Source organism: Muntiacus reevesi, chromosome 9 (assembly GCF_963930625.1).
Source record: "Muntiacus reevesi chromosome 9, mMunRee1.1, whole genome shotgun sequence".
In the NCBI taxonomy this organism is placed as follows: Eukaryota; Metazoa; Chordata; class Mammalia; order Artiodactyla; family Cervidae; genus Muntiacus; species Muntiacus reevesi.
In genome coordinates, this window is record NC_089257.1 from 84,740,633 (window position 1) to 84,758,136 (window position 17,504).

The 17,504-nt window shown below is 36.2% G+C and overlaps 1 protein-coding gene across 1 annotated transcript in view; it reads left to right on the forward strand.

The window, feature by feature from the left end:
- Nucleotides 1–17,504, forward strand: part of DYNC2H1 (dynein cytoplasmic 2 heavy chain 1) — a 396,980-nt gene that overhangs the window by 38,130 nt on the left and 341,346 nt on the right. The window contains exons 18-25 of the mRNA XM_065944250.1: nucleotides 338–465; nucleotides 4,493–4,608; nucleotides 7,525–7,652; nucleotides 11,765–11,914; nucleotides 12,626–12,831; nucleotides 15,913–16,068; nucleotides 16,158–16,272; nucleotides 16,826–16,996. Coding sequence (XP_065800322.1) covers nucleotides 338–465; nucleotides 4,493–4,608; nucleotides 7,525–7,652; nucleotides 11,765–11,914; nucleotides 12,626–12,831; nucleotides 15,913–16,068; nucleotides 16,158–16,272; nucleotides 16,826–16,996 — 1,170 coding nt within the window. The remainder of the gene's footprint in view (nucleotides 1–337; nucleotides 466–4,492; nucleotides 4,609–7,524; nucleotides 7,653–11,764; nucleotides 11,915–12,625; nucleotides 12,832–15,912; nucleotides 16,069–16,157; nucleotides 16,273–16,825; nucleotides 16,997–17,504) is intronic.

Below are 17,504 nucleotides of genomic sequence, written 5' to 3' on the forward strand. Positions count from 1 at the left end.
AATTGACTCTGAACAGTGTCAGATTTGTAACCTATAGTAGCTCTTGGCTTGGTAGAAGTGGTTTTGTCTTTGTATACATCTAACTTGAGAATGTAAAGAAAAGTGTTTTTGCAATCTCTTCAAAAATGTTTTATGATTACTGCATTTTTATATATATATTTTCCCTGTTCATTTTTTAGACTTTATGGTAAAGATTATATGTACATAACTTAAGTTGAAATTTACCTGAAACTTCTCTTTTGGCTCTTTTTATTGTTCCTGATACTTAAACGCTAATCTTTTAAATGTTCATTTATTAGTTCTAATTTTTAAAATAATATGTTTTTCATTTAAATAGGAGTGGATTGTAATTGGGCAAGTTGATATGGAAGCTCTAGTGGAAAAGCATCTTTCTACGGTACATGATTGGGAGAAAAATTTTAAAGCACTGAAAATAAAAGGGAAAGAAGTCGAACGGCTTCCAAGGTATAACGCAGAAGTTAAAGACGTTAAAGTAATATTTATACATAGTAGCAGTTTTTACCATGGGTATAGATGGGTACTCTTAACTTAGTGTACTGAAGTCAAGTCGCTGTCTTACCTTCTCCAGAGCTCAGCTATAATGCTTCAGAGTCATCTGAGTAGAGCATTGCTGAGGCTAAGAGAGCCTGTTCTAGAGGTTCTGCTGGCTGAGACCTAGTTGGATAGAATAGACTGGGGAAGAGACTTCTCTCAGATCTAACGTGTGATGTGCCCCGGCACAGTCTAAGAACTGTAAGAAGCTACTAGTGGGAGCATTCTGCGGGATATTTGACCTTAATTTTGTATTGCTCTGCCTTTCAGAAAGCCCCGGGAAGCACACAAAAAGTGCCGCATCTAGGTAGGGCCCTAAATGTGGAGAAAACCCTCTCAGGGGAATGCCATAACCTAGAATATCCTCCTTACTCTCTGAAATTCATATCAGTGGGACCACTCAATGCAGTAAGCTCTGGGAAGGAAGGGCCTTGTTGAATTGTACGTATATTGCCTATAAAGGGTAATAACACTTTTATTAATTCATTTATTCTTTCAATAAATATTTGCTGATCATTTCCAGTATGCAAAACTTTGTGCCATGAAAGTAGAAAGATGACAGAGTTCCTGAGATGAAGTCGTTTGCTCTCCAGTAGTTCAATAAGACAAATGTATTTGATGATAAAGTCAAGTACATGTAGGGGTTGAGCGCATGGGCTCTGGAATTAGATGGTTCTTACTAGCTGCATGACTTTGACAGTCACGTAGAGTCTGTGAACCTCAGTTTCCTCAACTTTAAGAAAGTTTACAGCTATGTTATTTATCTCACAGTGTTTTGAAGATTAAATGAGTAATTTGCATATAAATTAGAAGGTAATTCTCAATGCTAGTTGTTATTAATTGTTATTAATACTAGATGAAAAGTGAAATAAAGTTAGTCACTCAGTCGTGTCCGACTCTTTGCGACCCCGTGGACTGCAGCCCGCCAGGCTCCGCTGTTCATGGAATTCTTCAGGCAAGAATGCTGCAGTGGGTTGCCATTTCTTTCCCCAGGGGATCTTCCTGACCCAGGAATTGAACCCAAGTCTCCTGCGTTGCAGGCAGATTCTTTAGTGTCTGAGCCACCAGGGAAGCCCAGGATAGTCTGCACTCTGCGTCAGAGACATAATGGCTGTGGCTGTGAACTAAAGGCTGTAGAGACTTACAGGATTTACAGGGTGATGACAGCCCATCCATTTGCGGCAAAATTATTAAGATAGAAGAGTTTGATGGGTGAGAGTTGGAGGTTAAGTACGGCCTCTCAGGAAAGGATTTACATGATGAGAACAAGAAGTTGGTTAACTGAGAGTTTGATTAATGGGCTTAATCGCTCAGTCGTGTCTGACTCTCTGTGACCCCATGGGCTGTAGCCCACCAGGCTCCTCTGTCCATGGGATTCTCCAGGCAGGAATACTGGAGTGGGTTGCCATGTCCTCCAAGGGAATCTTCCCAGCCCAGGGATCAAACCAGGTCTCCTGCATTGCAGGTGGATTCTTTACCAGCGAAACTACCAGGGAAACCCAGTTTGATTAGAGTTAATGTTTTGCTAGGGACTAGAAGAAATATTTCTGGAAAGTAGCAGATAAAGAACAGATTTGGGAGAGTCTTACATTATAAAACAGGTAATTTGGACTTCATTTATGTTAGAGGGATTAGTTGTTGAGGGTTTCTAAAGAGAAGTGTGCCAGTACCAAAGCTATACATTAGGAATGTTAGTCTGGTAAAATGAGTTGTGTGGTGGAGTCAAGAGGTCCTGGAGGAAGCAAGGTTGGCCTGTCTTCATCCAGAAGACTAGTGCTAATTAACTGAATTTCATTGTTGGTATTCCAAATAAGGAGGAGGAAATATTCTGAGGTATTAAGAGGTCTTCCTGGAGGAGGGAACAGCTGTCCTCTCCAGTATTCTGGCCTGGAGAATTTCCTGGACTGTATAGTCCATGGGGTCACAGAGTTAGACCCTCGGACACGACTGAGCGCCTTTCACAAGAGGTCTTATTATTACTTTTACAGTCTATTATTTGACAGTGTGAGGTCTTAGTTGCAGCATGCAGGGTCTTCATAGAAGCATAGAAGCTTAGTTACTCTGCCATCTGTGGCATCTTAGTTCCTGGACCGGGGATCGAACCCATGTCTCTTGCATTGCAAGGCAGGTGCTTAACCTCCGGACCACCAGGGATGTTTGAAGGAAGATAAGGGGATGAGGAATGGAGAAGAGACAGATGACTTGAAGGCTTGTGTCTGGATGACTGGGACAGTGATAGTGTCATTACTGTTGGTTTGCAGTAAGGAAGAGATAATGCGATTGTGGTGTCCCTCTTCTCTGAGGATGCTCTTTCTGAGTGCTTTCTTACCCATCTGGTATGACTATGCTGTCTCCTGACTGGTGAAGATCGTTGCTACTGTCTGCTCCTTTCTGTAGAGAGCTCTCCTGTTTATTCGTCCCTGCCAAAGCGGCACAAAACAAAAAGAATGCCTGTCCTCCATGCCATATTTCATCTTTTCTCTTTCTTGCTGGTAAATTAACATGTATTCATCTAAGTGAGTGGACATATATTATACATAAATATTTATATTTTGGGTATTTTTGGGAACTATGCTATAAGATTACATAATCCATATTCTAACGATGTATTTCAGATATGCTAGTAAGGATATACTTTTTGGGTAGGTTATCTATGTTTGTCCCATTATATCTATGGCTAAATGGAACCTCATTTGCATGTTATTAATATTTTCAATTGAAAAGGTGAACATTAGTCTTGTCCACAATATTCAGTGAGTACTACTCTGGTATAATCATATTACTTTATGTGTTAATTCATTAGTAATATGGTATAATTTCTTTTGGTTTACCAAGATCATCTATTTTCATATATCAAATATTAGAAATTTTGAGATTTTATGTTGATATTTTATTATTCCTAATAATATTTGTCAGTGTTATAATTTGCATTCACAGTACCATGCAAAGAATTAATGTTCTTACAAATACATGCATTTTTTCTGATTATTAAAATGGTAATTTGTTTTATACATTTTTTAAAATATAAAAAACACAATGACAGTCACTGTTAGTGTTTGATGTTTTAGACATATTCATACATCTGCTTACAGAATTTGGATCATACTATAACCTATTATTTTTATTTAACACTAATCATTAGTGTTTTGCTATGTTGTTACCTGGTCCTCAAAAATATAATTTTAAATTATATGGATATATAATAACTTATTAGCCATTTCTATATTTAGCTTATTTCTAATTGTTGACTATGTAATTAAAACCTTGACAAGATACCTATAGGTAAATCTTGGAGTCTGAAAATCTTAGGATAAATTCAAAAAATTAAGTTACTAAGGTAAAAGAATATACTTGTTTTAAAACTATTTGTTAAATATTGCTAAATTGCCCTTTGCAAAAGTTGTATGATTTTATACTCTGACCAACAGTGCTGAGAGTTCTCTGCCCACATGATTGAAGATCTGAATTAATAATTTATTCCATTTCTGTGAATTAGGTCTAAAATGGTTTTATTGCTTTAGTGTATTCATAATCTATCTTCACTTTCTGTGTTTGTTTTATTTCTCCTATCATTGTTTGTGCTTTGAGTCCAGGATAATAATTTATTTTATAAATCTTTAAATAAGTATGTTACATACTGTAACAAGTAAAACATTTACAAATTTGAATATATTCATGTTGATACTTAAGTATTTTATAATGTGCTACTTTTTAAAAAATGATACATTGGATTATTAAAAACTGTAGTATTATAACAAAACCATTGTTTAATGAAAAGCTATTATGTACGAGTATGTGTAAGGCATTTTTGTTAAATAAAATCTAAATGTGCTTAAGGATCACAGTGACTATTTCGGGTGTATCACACAAAATCGTAATGACACTCTTTTCTTCTACTTAGTCTTTTTCATGTCAAAATATGTCCTTTGGCATTTTTCAGTGCTGTCAAGGTAGATTGCTTAAATATTAATTGTAACCCTGTGAAGACTGTGATTGATGATCTCATCCAGAAGTTATTTGACATGCTTGTTCTTTCTTTGAAGAAGTCCATCCAGGGTAAATACACTTGTTAATTGTTCTTAGTTATGAATATGAGTCTCAATGATGATTAAAATAAAAAGTAATCTAGAGAATAGTATGAAATAAAAATCAACTTAAGATGATAATTTTGGTAAAATATGAAACTCTATGAGGTCTAAAAATTGAAGATTATTGTTACCATTTGCAGTGTGAGCTAGTATCAGTTTGTTGCATATTTCACTGAGAAAGGGAGTAATTCTGGTATTTGTCCTTACCTCTTCAAAGGACTCCAGGCATGCCTCAGAAATATTGTGGGTTTATTTCCAGACCACCGCAGTATAGAGATTATTGTGAATTTTTTGGTTTTCCAGCGCATATAAAAGTTATGTTTACATATACTGTAGTCTGTTAACTGTGCAGTAAGCATTGTGTGCAAATAAACAGTATACTTACCTCAGCTGAAAAATGCTCCATTGTTAGAAACGCTAGCCATCGTGTGAGTCTTCAGTGCATCAGGATCTTTTTGCTGGTGGAGAGTCTTGCCTTGATGTTGATGGCTGTTGACTGATCAGGGTGGTGTTACTGAAGGTCGAAGTGGCCGTGGCCTTTGCTTAGGATAAGAACAGTCACGTGTGCTGCATTGATTGACTCTTCCTTTCATGCAGTTTCTTTGTAGCTTTCAGTGCTGTTTGATAGCATTTTACCCACTGTAGTACTTCTTTCAGAATTGATGTCAGTCTCCTCAAAGCCTCCACTGCTTCATTGACTAAGTTTGTCATTTCAGCAATCTTCATAGTATCTTCAGCAGGACTAGAGTCTCAGAATTACAAGTAACCACTTTCTCTGCTTATCCATTAGAAGCAAGTCCTCATTTGTGAAAGTTTTATCATGACATTGCAGCAATTCATTCACATCTTTAGGCTTCACCTCTAATTCTAGGTCTCTTGCTATTTTTTTAAACCACATCTTTAGTTACTTCTGCCACTGAAGGCTTGAATCCCTCAGAATCATCCAGGATTGCAATCAGCTTCTTCCAAACTCCTGGTAACTTTGATATTTTGACCTCCTCTCATGAATCATGAATGTTTTTAATGGCATCTGTAATGGTGAATCCTTTTCAGAAGATTTTCAATTTCGTTTTCTCAGATCCCTCAGAGGAATCACTATCTGTGGCAGCTGTAGCCTTATGAAATGCATTTCTTAAATAATAAGACCTGAATGTTGAAATTACTTATTGATCCATGGGCTGCAGAATGGATGTTGTGTCAGCAGTCACGAAAACAACATGAATCTTGTTGTACATTTCCATCAGAACTCATGGGTGACCAGGTGCATTGTCAATGAGCAGATGTATTTTGAAAAGAATCTTTTTTTTCTGAGTAGTACGTCTCAACAATGGGATTAAAATATTCAGTAAATTATGTTGTAAACAGGTGCTGTTGTCAGGCTTTGTGGTTTTTTTTTTTTCCATCAGCCTTTGTTCTATTTCAAGAGCACAGGCAGAATAGATTCAACATAATTCTGAAGGGTACTAGGAGTTTTGGAATGGTAAATGAACATTGGTGTCAACTTATGCTACATTAGCCTCTAACAAGAGAGTCAGCCTGTCTTTTGAAGCTTTGAATACAGGCATTGATTTCTCCTCTCTAGCTATGAAAGTCCTTGATGATATCTTCTAATCAAAGGCTGCTTCATGTACCTTCAAAGTCTGCTGTTTAGTGGAGTGGCCTTCATTAAGTATCTTAGCTAGATTATCTGGGTAGCTTGCTGCAGCTCCTCCATCAGCGCTTGCTGCTTCATCTTGCACTTTTCATGTTATGGAGATGGCTTCTTTCTTTAATCTCACGAAGCAGCCTGTGTTGGCTTAAGCTTTTCCTCTGCAGCCCTCTCGCCTCAGCCTTTATGGAGCTGAAGGGCGGGGCCTCACTATGAATCAGGCTTTGTCATAAGGGGCTTGTCGCTGCTTTCGTCTTCTGTCCACATCACTAGCACTTTCTTCAGATCAACAATAATGTTGTTTCATGTTGTTATCATTTGTGTAGTCACTGGAGTAGTGCATTTAATTTCCCTTAAGATCTTTTCCTTGGCTAACTGTTTGGTGCAAGAGGTCTAGTTTTTGGCCTATCTCATCATTAGATATGCCTCCCTCACTAAACTTAATCATTTCCAGCTTTTGATTTAAAGTGAGCGATGTGTCACTCTTTAACTTTAACACTTAAGAGGCCATGAATTGACCCAATTTTAATATTTTTGTGTCTGAGGGAATTAGAGAGGTGCAACAGTCAGAATATATATAACACTTATCAGTTAAGTTTGCTGTCTTACGTGAGTGTAGTTCATGGTACTCTAAAACAATTAATAGTAACATCAAAGATCACTGATTAAAGATCACCATAGCAAATTTAACAATATGAGAAAGTTTGAAATATTGGGAGAGTTACCAAGATGTGACAGACACATGAAGCAAGCAAATGATGTTGGAAAGATGACCCTGATAAACTTGCTCCATGCGGGGTGGCCACAGGCCTTCAATTCGTAAAAAATGCAGTATCTACAAGGCACAGTAAAGTGAAGCACAATAAAGTGAGGGATGCCTGTACGATTTTCCAAAATATCAGTGTTTCTTTTTTCGTTTAAACTGAAATATATTCTAGCATGTTATTTAAAAGACTGAAAAAGTTGCCAGCTTAGAGTAAAGCTTACTAAGAGTGAGTAAATACATTTTCACTTTCTTCTAAAAATTTTTAAATGTTATATGAAGCAATTACAATTTCATGAGAAGAAATTTTTTGCTTATTCTATACTTTAAATTTTTCTTTATGAAAACAAATGACAAAGGATTTACTGTATTTCATATAGTGATTACTTCTAACATTACTTGGTTTAGAAATTATGTAATTGAAGTTTTTTGATGATGATAACATTTTTTCTATTTCAATGTTTCCTTTTCAGCTCATTTACATGAAATTGATACATTTGTTACTGAGGCCATGGAAGTCTTAACAATTATGCCCCAGTCTGTGGAAGAGATAGGCAATGCAAATTTACAATATAGTAAGCTACAAGAACGGAAGCCAGAGGTAAGAATCACAAAATAATTTGTTTTTTTTAAACTGTACTGGAATGGTTAAATCATGTAATATTATGTGACTGCAAATATCATATAATTACAATATTATAAAGAAGTCTATAAAACTAGTCTGCTTATGATTGGACTCTTGATGTTATGTTGTTGTAGTGAAACAGTAACCACAATATATATTGTTTTCAGAAGTATTCGTTACCTTTTATGATGTGCCTTATTAGAATAAGACTAAACTTAAATAGTTCATGCTGTTACTTCCAAGGTTGTACTTTTATGATGCTTAAATGTGAAGTTATTGCTGAATTAGAAGTACACACACACACACATGCACACACACATATGATGGAAGAGCTCATGGTTAGAGAGAAAGATAAAAAGGTGGTTAAAGATTCTTAAAAACAGTATCCAGAAGGCTAGAACCTAGAATAAACAAGCCAAAGTTTATAGAACATGTTATAGGTGATCTTAGTTATGTTTGGAGGAAAGAGGAGAAATAATTCAAAATAGATACAAACTTTTATATATTCCTCTTACGTGATAGGTTGAAAATTGCAAGATAGATTAGAGGTGAGAGAAATAATATACCTTCATGGTAGAATGAATTATAAACATTTATATGGTAGGCTTAAAGGTATAAAGAGGGTTTAAAGGCAAATAAAATAGTGTAGTTGTCTAGTAGAAGGAAATAACTAAAGAAAGGATAGCATTATGAACTGTGGCAGTTAGCTAAATCATGGAGGCATTTATTTGACAAATACTTATTATAGATTGAAGGCAGAAGGAGAAGGGACAGAGAATGACATGGTTGGAGGGCATCACCGGCTTGATGGACATGAGTCTGAGCAAGCTCTGGGAGTTGGCGATGGACAGGGAGGCCTGGCGTGCTGCAGTCCATGGGGTCACTAAGAGTCGGACATGACTGAGCGACTGAACTGAACTGACTACAGATCACCTGATATATTCCAGGCATTGTGCTAGGCATTGTGGTTGCAAGTATGAACATGGCATGTGTTATTGAAATCTGCATTCGTATGTAAGTGTGTGTTGTGTGTATGTGTGAGAGAGTCAGAAATAGAGACAGAGAGGAAGAAAGGAGCATGAGGAGCTAAATTAGTAAGAGGATGAGCATGCCCAACTGTGGGATGTTTCTTAGGGTGGTGATCCTGAAGACCGTATCAGATGACATCTGTTTGCACTGGGACCTGCAGGGTAAGGAAGCAACCGTTCCGAGATTTAGAGGGCAGATGGAACAGTGGATACAAAGATCTTAAGGTAGAGGACCTTCCTTAAGGAAGTGAGATAGTTGTAAATATTGTCAAGAAACTTAGTTATCCAGAAAGCCATATTATTCAAGGAAAGTGGTTTGAGTGAAATTGGAGAGGTAGGCAAGGGCCAGATTATGAAGGGACTTGCAGACAATCATAAGGAGTTCGAGTTCTTTTCTGAGAGTAATAGAAAAATTTTAGAGACATTTAAGCAGGGAAGAGATAAATGTGGATTGCACTTTGAAGTGATTACGCTGGCTGCTTCATGGAGATTGGATTGGAGGGAGACAATAGTAGCAGAGAGTTAGTAGTATACTCCAGTTGGTGTACAAAAGATGAGCCAAGCTTGTACCGTGGAATAGCAGAGGAGATGGAGAGAACCAGAGAATCTGATGATGCATTTTAGAGGTCTTCTGCTACATTAGAAGTATACAGGGGATTAGAGGAAAAGAAATAAACATGCCTCTTAGGTTTCTGGCTTGAGCAGCTAGGAAGCTAATGGTACCATTTACTGAGATGAGGATGACTAGAGAGGAGTTTGGGGATTGGAGGTAGCAGGGATTGACATGTCATATAGAGTGAGGAATTTGGAATTTAGGGTTAAGGTGAAGATTAGAGATATACATTTGGAAATCATTTTAATATTCATGATGTTTAAAGCCATAGAATTGAACTAGCTCATCTGATTGACAAACTGTAGAGGTTATACAATCAGGTTTGAGCATTTCAAAATTTAGAGTTCAAGTATAGATGGAGGCAACAAAGGAGATTGATAATGATGTGGGATGAAAGACATGAAGCATATCATCACAAAAACTAAGGGAAATAGATGTCTGTTGGGAACAGCATGTGAGGCAGGGTGGGACACGACATGGAATAAAGAGCTAGGCAGAATCCAGGTCGTGTGGGCCACATGATTCTATGGACACTGAGGAGTCACTGCTGGGTTTTCAGCGGCAAGGTGTTACAGAATTGTGTTTTGATATGTGTCTCTGTTGATGTGTGGATAAGTAGCTTTGCATGCAGATAGATTTGGAAACAGGCTTACAGGTGGCCCTAATGGTAACTTGCCAACCAATGCAGGAGACAGATATGGGTTTGATCCCGGGGTTGGGAAGATCCCGTGGAGTGTGAAGTGGCAACCCACTCCAGTATTCTTGCCTGGAGGATCCCATGGAGAAAGGAACCTGGCAGGCTACAGTCCATGGGGTTGCAAAGGGTTGGACGTGACTGAAGCAGCTTGGCGCACTTGCATGCACAGCGCACACTTGGAAACTTGTCATGTCTTCACAGGCTAAGTTCTTCTCACACTAGAAATGAGAATCCTGCTCTGTTTTCTCTTTACGGCTTCACTGATACCTCAGTTGGTAAAGGATCCGCCTGCAATGCAGGAGACCCCGGTTCGATTCCTGGGTTGGGAAGATCCCCCGGAGGAGGGAAAGGCTACCCACTCCAGTATTCTGGCCTGGAGAATTCCATGGACTGTACAGTCCATGGGGTCACAAAGAGTCGGATGCAACTTTCCTTTTCTGTTTTCTCTCTCATTGATGTTCCTAGTACAACATGGGTTCTTGGTTAATTGTTTCTCAGGTGAAACTGATCCTGCCCAGGAATTGCAAATTGCCCATTGAGATATATTTGATTTTTTGTTGTTGTCTGTTATGTAAGCATAATGATTTTAAAATATTTTTCAATGGATTTTACTGCTTTGATGAGTAGCAAAAGTACAGTTATAAATTATAGGACACTGTTGTTTTATGGTGTTTTAAAAGACCTGGAAGCAATTTGAGCAGTTCGTTGACCTACACCTGGACTGTTTAATAGACTGCTCATTATATACAACTCAAGGCGTTTCAGGTAGAAGCTAAATATAGGAGCTTGATTCTGATTCTTCTTCAGTTTTCTCTTTCTTTCTTTCATTTTTTTCTTGATACATATATATATATATATTATTAAAGTATAATACTCACAGTGTTTCAGGTCCACAGCAAGGTGATTCATTTATGCATATATTATTTTTCAGATTACTTTCCATTATAGGTTATTACAAGATATTGACTGTAGGTCCCTGTGCTATACAGTAAGCCTTTGTTGCTTGTTGCAACAAAAATTGGAGAACATAAACTAGATGAAATGGTAGCACTGAATATGAAATAGTAAAAGTGAAACAAACTAGATAAAAGTAAAAGATCATGGTATAGTCCAGTTGCTTTTGAACATGATTGCTCAATAGAAACATATCTGGAACTTTGGAGGGAAAAAAGCAATACCTGACCACTTGTGTTTTCAAAAAATTTCAAGATAATTCTGATATGCGTCTGGATTGTAAAAAGTGATTACAGGTTTTTCCATTAAATGGTAGTTTTGGTGATACAGAATTCTGTAATTTTTCTGCTTGTTGACCAATCATGATACAATGGTATTAAGTGGGTAATTGCTACATAATCACAATAGTGAAAGCTGTTTCTTAGATTTCACAATCAATAGCCAGAGAAAAAAGATAATTAATTGCAAGCCATAGAAGTCTCCAACATTTTCTTAAGAGTGGAACCTGTATAATAAGAATGTTACTTTGAACAGGTATAGTTTTGTCTTTCTATAATCATGATTTAATTTAGTTTCATATTACCACTTTTATTATCCTTTTTAACTGATGCTTGAGTGCTTTAGTTGAGTTTGCATGTAATATATATTAGAAACTTTGTATCTAGAAATTTAGCAAATTATATAAAAGCAAAAATCCTAATTTAAAAAGCAAACCATAAAATAATTTTATATAAATGGAATCTTAATAAATTTGATAAAGTATGTTGTTTTTGACATATTATTTTTTAACTTTTAGATATTGCCCTTATTTCAAGAGGCTGAAGATAAAAACAGACTTTTACGGACTGTGGCAGGTGGAGGTTTAGAAACAATTAGTAATCTGAAAGCTAAGTGGGATAAATTTGAGTTGATGATGGAAAGTCACCAACTTATGATTAGAGACCAAGTAAGCTTTTAGTCATTTTGTTAAAATGAGAACGGTTTTTTCCTCATTTACAATTTCTTGACTTTATTACATTATAGCTCACTTTTATAAGAACTTTATATTGCTGATGGAATTGATCTCCCTCAGCACTTCTATATAATAAGATACTTTGTATAAATGATGATCATGTCACATAGTTTATCTTCACTTTCTACCGTACCAAGAATATATGTGACAGTACTATCAGACTTTCTTATGAATCGTTTGTCTGCCTACTGTGTGTGGTGTGTTTTGAGAGCAGAGTCTGGAAGCTGTGCACATCTATTGTGCTCATATCCTATTGACAGGAACTTAGTCTTCTGGCAGCTGCATGGGAGACTGGGAGATGCCTTCTTTATTAAGCAGCTGTATAATCAGGTAGAACAACTGGAGGTCACTGAGTAACTTTTTTCATCATATTAATTTTGTTGATAGTTATCACAGATGCTGTTAGTCACATGAATGGTTTTGTAATGTTGCTGTTTGCAGTATATCTTTTGTTATTATAAATTTAGTGTCTAATTTATTTTTGAATTAATTTATTGTACTTGAAATAAATAATGAAGAATAATCTTTAGAAAAGTTGATATTGATGTTTTTTGACCTTTAAACAGAAAATATTGGAAGTAAAAATGTGAATATAAAGTAGAAATTTACATTGAGTTAAATTATATATTCTCTGTTGACTTATAGATTGAAGTGATGAAAGGAAATGTCAGATCACGTCTTCAGATTTATTATCAAGAACTGGAAAAATTTAAAGCTCGTTGGGACCAACTAAAGCCTGGTGATGATGTTATTGAAACAGGCCAGCCAGATACCCTTGATAAAAGTGCAAAGTCAATAAAAGAGAAGAAAGTTGAATTTGATGATCTTGAAGTCATAAGAAAAAAACTGCTGTATGTTTATTCTTTAAAACCGATAGTGCTCATTTTGGGAAAAAAGTTTTATGTTTATATATTAAGCTAATAATGTACTTGTATCTGTTATATTGATGTCTTTTTGTAAGCTTCAGCAGTTTTAAAAATACTAGTATTAAGTCCTCATGCTACTGCTTTCTTAGGAGTTGTTGAATTATATTTGGAAAGAGAAAAGCAAATAAAACCAAGTTTCTGGTTAGGCCTAGAAATAGAAATAATAGAAGTAATAATAGCAAATTAAATAATAATAGAAAATTAAATTTATTTAAAAGTTAAATTAAGGAGTTGGAATATACTTGCTTTATATGATCTCATTGTATTTGAAACTGGAATATATAAAATTAGTGGAAAATTACTTTTAGAGCTGCTGGAAAATGAACCTAGTGAAAAGATGAAACTTAAAAACATTCATTGTTTTATGTCATAAAAATATAAAATAGTAAGTTTAATAATTGCATTAAATATTGTATATTAATGCATATGCATGGAATCTAGAAAAAGGGTATAGAAGATTTTCTTTGCAAAGCAGAACTAGAGACACAGATGTAGAGAACAAGCGTGTGGACACCAAGGAGGGAAAGGGTGCAGATTGGGATGAATTGGAAGATTGGGATCTATATATATACACTACTGATGCTATAAAATATAAAATAGATAACTAATGAGAATCTGCTGTCAGTTCAGTTCAGTCGCTCAGTCGTGTCTGACTCTTTGCGACCCCGTGAACCGCAGCACGCCAGGCCTCCCTGTCCATCACCACCTCCCGGAGTTTACTTGAACTCATGTCCATTGAGTCGGTGATGCCATCCAACCATCTCATCCTCTGTTATCCCCTTTTCCTCCTGCCCTCAATCTTTCCCAGCATCAGGGTATTTTCAAATGAGTCAGTTCTTTGCATCAGGTGGCCAAAGTACTGGAGTTTCAGCTTCAGCATCAGTCCTTCCAATGAACACCCAGGACTGATGTGTTTTAGGATGGACTGGTTGGATCTCCTTGCAGTCCAAGGGACTCTCAAGAGTCTTCTCCAACACCACAGTTCAAAAGCATCAATTCTTTGGTGCTCAGCTTTCTTTATACTCCAACTCTCACATTTATACATGACTGCTGGAAAAACCATAACTTTGACTACATGGACCTTGTTGGCAAAGTCGTGTCTCTGCTTTTTAATATGCTGTCTAGGTTGGTCATAACTTTTCTTCCAAGGAGCAAGTGTCTTAATTTCACGGCTGCAGTCACCAACTGTAGTGATTTTGGAGCCCCAAAAATAAAGTCAGCCACTGTTTGTCCATCTCTTTGCCATGAAGTGATGGGACCAGATGTCATGGTCCTAGTTTTCTGAATGTTGAATTTTAAGCCAACTTTTTCACTCTCCTCTTTCACTTTCATCAAGAGGCTCTTTAGTTCTTCTTCACTTTCTGCCATAAGGGTGGTGTCATGGGGTTATTGATATACCTACTTTCAATCTTGATTCCAGCTTGTGCCTCATCCAGCCCAGCATTTCTCATGATGTACTCTGCATATAAGTTAAATAAGCAGGGTGACAATATACAGCCTTGACATACTCCTTTTCCTATTTGGAACCAGTCTGTTGTTCCGTGTCCAGTTCTAACTGTTGCTTCCTGACCTGCATACAGGTTGCTCAGGAGGGCAGGTCAGGTGGTCTGCTATTCCCATCTCTCTCAGAATTTTCTACAGTTTGTTGTGATCCACACAGTCAAAGGCTTTGGCATAGTCAATAAAGCAGAAGTAGTGTGTTTTTCTGGAACTTTTTTGCTTTTTCGATGATCTGGTAGATGTTGGCAATTTGATCTCTGGTTCCTCTGCCTTTTCTAAATTCAGCTTGAACATCTGGAAGTTCATGGTTCACGTACTGTTGAAGCCTGGCTTGGAGAATTTTGAGCTTTGCTTTGCTAGTGTGTGAGATGAGTGCAATTGTGCGGTAGTTTGAGCATTCTTTGGCATTACCTTTCTTAGGGATTGGAATGAAAACTGACCCTTTCCAGTCCTGTGGCCACTGCTGAGTTTTCCAACTTTGCTGGCATATTGAGTGCAGCACTTTCACAGCATCATCTTTCAGGATTTGAATTTGAAATAGCTCAACTGGAATTCCATCACACCCACTAGCTTTGTTCATAGTGAACGTACAGTACAGCTCAGGAAACTCCACTCAGTGCTCTGTTGTGATGACAATGGGAAGGAAACCCAATGAAGCAGAGACACATGTATCCATATAGCTGATTTGCTTTGCTGTACAATAAAACTAACAACATTGTAAAGCAACTATAGTCCAATAAAAATTAATTAAAATATGAAATGTTCATAAAAACTGGTATAAGTTTGGTCTGTTTAGGGAAATGCATCCATAAATTAATTGCCTTCATAGATGAGTGGAGGCTTTAGTATCATGTTTTTTAAATGACATTACACTAATTAGACAAGGAATATCTTTCATTCTCTGTTGACTCAGCAGTAAAGAATCTGCCTGTCAATACTGGAGATGTAGGTTCAGTCTCTGGGTCAAGAAGATCACTTGGAGGTGGAAATGGCTGTCCACTCCAGTATTCTTGCCTGGAAAATACCATGGACAGAGAAGCCGGGGGGGGGGGGTTACAGTCCTTGGTGTTGCAAGAGTTGGACACGACATAGCAACTAAACAGCAACAGTCTTACATTCTGGAAACTAATTCTTTCAATGGAGAAGAATGTTAATGGATACTGTTTAATCTAGCCTCAGATTTAGCCACTAAGTTGTGGAATTCTAAACATTTGTTACATATGATCTATATTATGTATAGAAAATATATTGATGTATTACCAATTTTACTTTGACTCCTTTGGAAAAAGTGCATATTAATGAATTTAGAGGAGCCCACTCATAAGTACTTAGAGTAAAATTCTGGTGTTAAGTAGACACAGCCTCCTGCTGCCCTCCTCCACTGTCAGATGCAGGCATACAAAGACACACACAGGGAATGCAGTTACATTGTTAGCTTAACTTACTGAAGTTTCACAGTTTTTCTGTTGTAAAAATCTACTGATATTTCACTACTTGTTTCTACAGTGATGATTGCCATCATTTTGGCCTAGAAGAGCCCAACTTCTCCTTGGCATATAGCATCTCTAAGGATATTGAGAGCTGTGTACAAATTTGGGCTCTTTATGAAGAGTTTCAGCAAGGATTTCAAGAAATGGCCAATGAGGACTGGATTACTTTTCGGTTTGATTCGTAAATAATATTTACATTCTGATAGTTTTGTAGTATTTTTTGGGATGTAAGCTTTAAGATATTTTTCTACTGTTTTACAGGACTAAGACCTATCTGTTTGAGGAATTTTTGATGAATTGGCATGACAGATTAAGAAAGGTTGAAGAACATTCAGTAATGACAGTGAAATTACAATCGGAGGTTGACAAATATAAAGTAAGATAGTTTTACTTATGCTGTTGTTTAAAAATGATGTTTACAGTGTTCATGTATCTTTTTATTATGCAGTGATGTCACCTGGGAATCCCAAAGTGTAATTTTAGTTTATCTATTTTTAATGATTCCATTACACAAAAAAATACAAAGTATAGAGTAAACCAGAAAAGTTACTGATATTTCTGCTTCAATGTGAAATAAGTTAAAAGTAAGAAATTTATGGTTAAATTTATTATAAAGTGGAGTATTTGAAACTTAGCAATTAGGATGTGGGTCATTTAGGATATAGGTCATTTTCTAAATTTATAAAAATAGAAATATTTTAGGTCATGTTTTAAAATATATCAAGTTACAAAGGGAAATTTGCATGTATTCACATCAATGTATAATAAAAAGTATTATACAATTCTTTTTAAACATTTCAAGATTATTAAGTTAGATAATATAGTTATTAAAATGTTTATACATAATTGTAGTAAAATTAAATAGTAATTTGCGTTTTGCTAATATATGTATACATGCATATCTTTTTTTTTTTTTTTTTTTTTAACAGATTGCCATTCCTGTCTTGAAATATGTGAGAGGAGAACATCTTTCTCCAGATCACTGGCTCGACCTTTTTCGTCTTCTTGGCCTTCCGAGGGGGACTAGTTTAGAGAAATTACTATTTGGTGATCTGCTTAGAGTAGCTGATATAGTTGTTGCCAAAGCTTCAGACCTTAAAGTAAGAATCATTTTTATAAATATCCCATAGATCTGACCTTTGCTAACATATATTTTTGCTTTATATTTTATTTAAAACAGCAAGTTAAATTTCTTTTCTCCCTTCAAAATAGTGACAGTGTTCTACTATTCCTTTATTCTTGCATTAGTTTATCTGAATCTGTACCTGGGGCTATAGAAATAATATAAACCCCCTCCTTGAGAGAGAGAAAAAAATCTGAAGTAATATATGTCTTTAAGACAGAAGTCAGCAGACACATGCAAAGCATTTTACATGAAATACACTTTAGATCATAGGGTATATTATAAATAGAAGCTCAGGGATACAAAAATACAGAGAAGTAAACAAGGAACCAATTTGCTGATCAGTTTTAGCATAGGTCTCAGGTAAAAGTAAAACTTACACAATTATGTTGTAAGTTGTAGACTTTCTGTTTTGTGTTCTGCCCATAAAAGGACTTTTGATGTTAAATTGTTTTATTTTTCTATCTAATACATATGTTTTCATC